Source organism: Peromyscus maniculatus, chromosome 13 (genome assembly GCF_049852395.1).
Source record: "Peromyscus maniculatus bairdii isolate BWxNUB_F1_BW_parent chromosome 13, HU_Pman_BW_mat_3.1, whole genome shotgun sequence".
NCBI lineage: Eukaryota > Metazoa > Chordata > Mammalia > Rodentia > Cricetidae > Peromyscus > Peromyscus maniculatus.
Window position 1 is genome coordinate 39420668 of NC_134864.1, and position 7565 is coordinate 39428232.

General features: G+C 49.6%; 1 protein-coding gene across 2 annotated transcripts; it reads left to right on the top strand.

Annotated features, from left to right (window-relative positions):
* Nucleotides 1-581: 581 nt before the first annotated feature.
* Resp18 (regulated endocrine specific protein 18) lies at nucleotides 582-6960 on the top strand. 2 transcript variants are annotated; one of them, XM_006972150.4, is made up of 6 exons: nucleotides 582-714; nucleotides 3096-3200; nucleotides 4598-4730; nucleotides 4927-4966; nucleotides 5133-5222; nucleotides 6799-6960. In XM_006972150.4, exons 1-6 carry the CDS (start codon nucleotides 609-611, stop codon nucleotides 6847-6849), a joined length of 525 nt encoding a protein of 174 aa, XP_006972212.1. In that variant the 5' UTR covers nucleotides 582-608; the 3' UTR covers nucleotides 6850-6960. The 2 variants fall into 2 exon arrangements, with proteins under 2 accessions (XP_006972212.1, XP_042116011.1); XM_042260077.2 differs by lacking the exon at nucleotides 5133-5222.
* Nucleotides 6961-7565: the final 605 nt, after the last annotated feature.

A 7565-nucleotide genomic window follows, 5' to 3' on the forward strand; every position in this document is an offset into this window, starting at 1 on the left:
AGCTTAGAAACGTGGCACATTGTCCTATTACAAGAAGCGGTGGGTCAGGTGGTTAGTTATTGAAACGATCCATTTTAAAGAGTACCGTGGTTTGGATTAGGGCAACCGCAGCGGCTGTGGGAAAAGGAGGATGGACGTGCAATGTTGTGCAGGTTGAACCCATATGGTTGCTAAAAGATTTTAAAAGGACGAAGATAAAAACGAGTGTCAAAGGCAATAGACATTCATCACTCTGAGTGCTCTCTCTCCCTTCGCAGTTTATATTTAAACACCACAAGCAAATCCATGAAGTTGGTTCCGTTCCCACCCCCATCTTATAAGCAATCAGTTTCTCCCTCCCTGGGGACCGAGGACGGGTGTGCAGAGGGTGAGAGCGGAAACTCCAAAAGGTCGAATGGAGAGAGTCCTTAAGGGGATGGCCGACTTGAGTAGGCGGCTGCAGGGGCAGAGCCGGCTTGCGATTGGCCGAGTTGCAGAGGAGGGCTCTGCAGATCCCTAGTCACGTCGCTAGCGGGTGGAAAGTGACATCCTGGCCCAGCCCCCTGGCTGTTGTTGCTGCTTCCACTGCGACCTAGCCCGGGGGAAGCGAGCGCTCGGATCCAGGGAAGATGCTGAGCTTGCTCAGGCCCGCGAGCTCCGGGGGGCTCCAGCTCCTGGTCTGCTTCCTTCTTCTTTACAGTCGTCCAGGCAGCTGCAGCGGCATAAGTGCCCACGGTCAGGAGGAAACCCGGGGGGTGCGGGCAGGGCCAGAGAGCAATTCTAAGAGCAGAGGCTCTCTGGCCTTCAAGGCTGAAACTCAGGAGGAAAACCGTTTGGAATAAGAGAGGAGAGAGATGCAGAGAGTCTCAAAGACAGGTGTAGTCCCGGGGCTTGGTGTACAGGGTCTAGACATAGAAGGAGCGGACCCAGGGACAGGTTGGGGGTTCAGAAAGAGTGGGGAAGACAGACGAGCCAAGGGTGGCTGCGGTACTCGCCAGACGCTTCTGAGGGGCCAGGAAAGAGATGAACAGGGCTTGGTATAGGAACAGGAGTGCTTGTATTTGGGTACCTGGTCCGGGATCAAGGTGGGTGGGGTTGAGAGAAATCAAGGCTCAGTCGTAGGCCCGCAGAGCCCAGGGGCTGGGATCCGATTTCAGGACCGGGGTAGGGGTGGGGGTGGCTAGGTTGGGGTGAAACAGGTTGGAAGGGGAAGAAGACCATTCTCTGTCCTCCTGCTCCGTTCTGCGCCATCCTGGATGGACCTGACGCGCACTCACTTCGCAACAGTCGGGGACAGACTGCGCAGTCTCAGAATACCTGCGCAGACCCTGCATGAAGTCCTAGTCTGACGTCCAGTCTCCCGGCGGGATTCTTGGGTTTGGAAGCCAATGCAAGGCATTCGCAAAGCACTGTGGGAGGAGGCCTGGTGTCAGAGAGGTGGGGGTGGGGAGACTGAGGCGGCGTGGGGATGGGGTAAATGGATGTGGGGTGTGAAATGCAGAAACTGAGGAGTCTCTCATTACCGCCCACGGTGACCACTCCTGGCCCTCAGCACCATGGATAGCTCCAGCCGTTCTCTGGATTCTGTGTAGCTCCACGCCCCCACAACCCCATTACCGCTCTGGGGACGCTGTCTCAGACAACACCGCCTCTCCCGGGAAGTTCTCTTTTTCTCCAGGGCACTAGAAAGTTCCACTGCTTTCTGGAGTCGGGAAATTGTATTGGGCATCGATGTGAATGGAGTGAGGGGGAGAATTGCTCTTTCTATCTAGGAAGACCTATGATTCTAGTAAAGAGGTTGCATCAGGATTGAGAATTCGAGGCCAGCCTGAGAAGCATAGCAAAACTCTGTCTTTCTTTTATTTTCTTTCTTATTTTTTTTTTAATTGGCTCAAGTAGGGTAAGGAGATTTTTCTTTAGCTCTACTCATTTATCTAGAACAAGGACCAACTGTTTCTTCATCCCTGCCCTTCTCTTACACACAGTTGGACAAACTGTGGGTTTTAGGAAAAAGATCCCAACCTTCAGACCTTACACACAAGAACACAGTCAGCCCTCCCCGCCCACACGTTTCTCATCATGCAATTCTGCGTCCTTAATTCTACCAATTGTGGATTGAATGTAGACTTTTTCCCTTGTCATTATTCTCTGAACAATGCATAAAACAACTATTTGTATTGTATATGAGCTATTATAAATAATGGGGAGATTGTTTAGAATATACAAGAAGAGACTGGCAGGAGGATTCAGCAGGTAAAGACATTTGCCACCAAGTCTGACAACCTGAGTTGAATCCTTAGGGCCCACACAGTAGAAGGAGATAATTGACTTTGGAAGTTGTCCTCAGATCTCCAAACTCTTTCAGTGCACATACTTTTGTGTGCACATGTGCATGTGTGTGAATGCACACACACACAAAGTGCAATTGAAAATAAAGTGTAAAGGAGGATATTTGTAAGTAACATACAAATAACAAACCATTAGGATCTTGAAGATCTACAGATTTTGGTATGGAGGGTAGTCTGAGACCCAACCCTCTGAAGACACGTGGGGAGATGGTCCTTTCTCTTTCTAAGGATTCCAGTTCTTTCCCCTAATCCATCCTGCCTTCAGAATTTTCCTTAAGGTGCAGCTTTTCTGCTTCCTCAGACTCCACCTGTCCATCCGATGGCCCACCACATGTGGGTAGCTCTCCAAGATTTTTTGCACCTGCACCTTCACAGGATTTTTTTTTTTTGCCTGTGTGCTTGATTCTTGCCTAGATATTGATACCAAGAGTGAATAGAAGCCAGGTGTGGTGGTGGCACACACCTTTAATTCTAGAGCTCTGGAGGCAGAGGCAGGCAGATCTGAGTTTCAGGCCAGCCTGATCTACAGAGTGAGTTCCAAGACATCTAGGGCTATTTAATAAGGCCCTATTTGAAACAATAATAGGAAAAAGTGGACGGAGTTCAGGGGCTGGCAGTAACGAAGGAGAAGATGACAAAGGGGACTCCGTTAGGGGGAAAGGACCTGGCTTTGTGTTAACAATGGGGAAAGGGTGGTGGCTTCTCTTCAGCTGGGATCTGGAGTGACGCAGACCAAGGTATTTGCTGACAGCGCTATTTTGCCCTTAGATGGTCAGGGCCAAGGAGCGTCGGGACAGTCCTGGTCATTCCAAGGATTTATTGGTACAGTCTTCCATTATTTACAAGTTATACTCCACCAGATCATACCCCAAGGTAAGTAAAAGCTGGAGCACCGAGATGGGGGCCCAGTCAGATATGGGGGAGAGTAGTGAGGGACTATTGACCAGAGGGTAAGGCTTCTCTTGCTTGTATGATTCTACTTTCATGTCACTTTAGTGGGGAAGGGAACAGGAAAAGAGTAAGGTAGACTCTAGATGGAGAGGCTGTGAGCACTTGAACGCCCTGAAAGAGGACAGCATCAAGTCCTTGGGACTAGTCTCTACCTCCAGCACTACCTGGATTCTCCTAGAGCTAGGATTCCTTAAGTGCTCAGCCAAGAGACCAGTGGTACATCTCAGCCTCTGAGTAGGAAGCAGGGAAACTATGTCATAGAGGAGACAGATAGGCAGTCCACTAGAGATGGATGGATGGCCCTTCTGTAGAGTGTCACATGTGTGTAGGTAGGCTAGAAGATCTGCCTTGAGTCCATATTACTATAACTAATTCTTCAAAAAGTTCCTAGACCAGCAACACATGTATCATCATCAGGGAATCTGTCAGAAATATTAAATCTTAGGTCTGGGGAGGTGGCTCAGTTGGAAAATGTCTGCCATCCAATTATGAGGACGTGAGTTTGAATCTCCATCATCCACATAGAAGCCAGGAGCAGTGGCATGTAAAACCTCTGCTTTTACATAGAGTGGTGGGGACAGAGAGACAGGGAGGTCCTGGAGCTCACTGAATAGTTAGTCTAGCCTAAGAAATTCAATAAAAGACTCCATCTCAAAAATAAGGTGGGGAACCAATGGGAGGGATCAGTGGGTCAAGGCACCTGTCACCAACCTGGATGAACTGAGTTCGAGTTTTAGAACCCATGCAAAGTGAAAGGAGAGAGCCAACTTCATAAATTTTACTCTGACTTCCCACAACCATATGCACACATGCACACACTCGTTTGGGGACACACTCACTCACAATGATGATGATGATGGTGTTGATAATGATAAATGGAATGGAATGAAAAGCCAAGAAAAAATTACAGTCTCAAAAAAAGAAATAATAATGTGGGAAGTGGTTGAGGAAGATGCTCTGGTGTGCACATGCCTGCTGAATGTGGATGTGAAAAAACAGCAATCTGGTACTAATGAGCCTGGCAACATACTCTGACGCACACCAAAGTTTGCGTGACTGCACTGGAGGGTTTTTGGTTGTGGTTTGGTTTCGTTTTTTTTTTTTTTTTGGGCGGCGGCGGGGGGGGGGGGGTGTTTGCTTCACTTTATCCTACTGTGCCAACAAGTGAATCAGTAGCTTCATTAGACATGACCTGCCAGGGCTGTGCTCAGCAGCCTCTGCACACTGAACTTTCTCCATTCGATACGGTCTTACACATGCTTGAGGGAGAGTTCCCTCTAGTCTCCGCTGTCAATTCTCTCCATCCTTTCACCCTGCAGGCCTGTTCTGGCCAGATGACTTAGCCCAAGAAGTACTGAACAGAAAGGTGGAGCATCTCAACAGACTCCACCTCCAAAATCCATGCCGGAAGGAAGGGAAGGCAGTTTTCTCCACTGCAACCACTGGGGTGAGGTATGGAAACGTAAGGTCAGCCCCTGCTTTTTAGGGTACTAGAAGTGTGCATAGAAGCTTCCAGAAGTACTGTGCTCTCGCAGTCATCTCTAGGATCAGTGGGGAATAGTTCTATGGGGACAGTAATTGTACTTGAAAAGTGGAGGGGGAGGTGTTGGCAAGCCTGGGTTCTACCTGGCATCCCTTTGCCTTCTAGGGATAAGCAAGTGGAGAAACTTGGACTCTTATACCCTAAGGTGAGATCACTTATCTTCTCTCAAACTGTGAAGCCCTGGCTTTGGATTCCTATAGCTTTCTCACTCAGATCTTCTCATCCTTTCTGCCTCCTTCCTGCCTCTTTCCTGCCTCCTGCCTGACTCCTTCCTGCCTCCTTCCTGACTCCTTCCTTCTCTCTCCCATTAGACTCCAGCGGTCAAGGTGAGCAGGGACCGATGCTTTGCCACCAAAGTAGTTCCAAAGGCCCCCAAACAAGAAACAACCCACCCCGCCAAGGTGAGGGGCTCTGTTCTCCTAAGGACACTAGAATCATCAAGGACATGTTTAAATGGGGGGACAGGTATAAAAGAGGGATGAAACAAACCCTTGCACCCGAAGGTTAGTCCTGCTTGCTTATAGACTACTCTCTAGTTATCCAGACGAGAGAGGAGGGGTGAGGCACCACTCAGCTTCTGGGAGCTCCTACCGAAGACAAAAGCTGGAAGGTCATGCATAAGGTTTGAGTCTAAAACAGGAACTGAAAACCGAAGGGCTGTCAGTTTAGCTAAGAGGAGCTCTGTCTATAGTGGAGGCGTGGTGTAGAGGCTTCAGCATCATCCTCTACCTGCTCTCGTATGGTCCAGGCAAGGCTCAGAGGCATCTCCTTGTAGTCTAGATTAGCAATCACTCATCTAGTATCTTGACAGATGGAAATTTGGGGCATAGGCTAGTAATAAGACTTCCTCAACCTGACATGCTGTCTCGGTGTGACGAGACCCAGGCCTCCCCATTTCCAGCTTCTCCTGGATGATTCTTGCCCCCCCCCCTCTCAAGGCTTTGGGGTGGAGGTGTTCCAAACACCAGATCTCTCCATATTGAAAAGTCTGGTGTAGGGCTAAGACATAAAAGATAAGAGTAGCTAACAGCCAGAAGACACAAAGCAGGGGGCGCTGTCACCACAAATGTCCAGAGGCAAGAATGCCATGGCCAGTCAGGGGAACAGAGCATCCAATGGCAGAGCTGAGGATGGAGAAGGAAGCCCGTGCAAGGGCCCACAGAGCACACTTTACATTTCACTCCAAAGACAGTGGGGAGTTACTGGAACATTTTGAGGAAGGGGATGTCCTAATGAGACACCGAGGTTTTAAAAGGCCACCTGAGCTGTGAGGCATGCTGGTGCATGCTGTAATCCTAGTTTTCGGGAGGCTGAGGTGGCAGGATTGTAAGTTCAAGGCTACAGAGCAAAAGCTCTGCCCCTCATTAGAAACAACAATATACCTGCTACAATGATGTTGGGTAGCAGACAGTAAGAAGAGCAAAAACGAAAATGGAGATGTGAGAAAAGGACCGCTGTGGTCCAGGGAGGTGGAAAGGGCTTGGATTTGGGTAGTAGCAATGGAGCTGACAATTGTCCCCTCCTGCTTTCCCCTGTACACACCGTCCATCAAGGGACAGCCTGTGAGAAGTGGCTCCCCAGCCCCTGACGCTTTCCAGGAAAACAGGCTCCCATGCCTGCAGCATGGCGGCCAGGGTTTCTAAGCCGGGAGCGGTTGCTGGGGTAACATAATATGAGCTAAATGACGGAGACCCACCTGTGTGGAACTGGTTGCTGTGGTGTTTCCAGGAACACGAACAAAGCTTTGGCGTTCTTCTCCAGCACTCCCCGCCCCCCACTATAACGGAAAAGCACAATGGAGGGAGGAGGAGCTGTATGTGGGAGCCAGGGCCTCAGCCTATCAACCCTTGGGCTGAGTCACCCTGAGGAAGGCTTACTCAAACCCAGCAGTGATTGCGTATTTGAGGAAGGAGGGCAGGCAGGGAGGCACTGCAGTCTTTCCAGCCTGACTTCAGTTCCCTGTTTCTTCTCTTTTAGGGCTTCTTTGGGCCATTCCCCACCGTGGGCCTCAACCTTGTTGCTGACTGAGATCTCATTGCAGCAGGTCCCTTTCCCCGGACCCTCCTCACTGCCCTCAGAGGGGCGATCCTTGGATGACCCCAAACATGGATAATTAAAGTTGACTTTTATGCAAACACATTCTGTGAGCCTGTCTTGAGGCAGGGCCCGTGGGACATGAATTGACCAGAAGTTCCCAGGGGAGAGAGGTGGGGGCGGCGGCGGCGGCGGGGGGCAGGGGTGGGTGGGGAGAAAACACAACTCTGAAGGCTTGGTTGAAGGCCGGTTTCCATCTTGTGTTCCTTCGTTTCTGAAGCAGAGAATGTGAAGGGTGACCACAGCTGTCCAGGTAGCCTTTTCTACTGCCCCCAGCCATGTTGTATGATCTGGTTAACCAGTCTTTCATGTTATGTGGAAACAGAATCCATATTTGCCTCCAGTCACTTCTTTCATTTGTTCCTTGCACCCATCAAATCAATTAACCCTTGCTGTTCTTCCAAACCTGCTCCTACACCTTTCTCCGTTTGTTTGTTTAACCCTGAGAACAGTAGTGGAAGTCTGAACGTCTGGTAACTTTGAGACAGAGTGGATATGCGGGAAAGGTGGGAACTTTTCAAGATTTACATATTTTTATTTTATGTATGTGAGTGTTTGCCTGTATGTGTGTATATGAACCATGTGTGTGCCTGGTGCCTTTGGAAACCAGGAAAGGGTGTTGGATCTCCTGGGACTGAAGTTACAGATAG

What these genes read in the sequence shown, in the direction of transcription:
- Resp18 (XM_006972150.4), top strand. Translation starts at nt 609, where the DNA reads ATGCTGAGCTTGCTCAGGCCCGCGAGCTCCGGGGGGCTCCAGCTCCTG. An exon ending in TTGGACTCTTATACCCTAAG is followed by an intron (nt 4,967 to 5,132) that starts GTGAGATCACTT and finishes CTCTCCCATTAG; the next exon opens with ACTCCAGCGGTCAAGGTGAG. An exon ending in AAACAACCCACCCCGCCAAG is followed by an intron (nt 5,223 to 6,798) that starts GTGAGGGGCTCT and finishes CTTCTCTTTTAG; the next exon opens with GGCTTCTTTGGGCCATTCCC.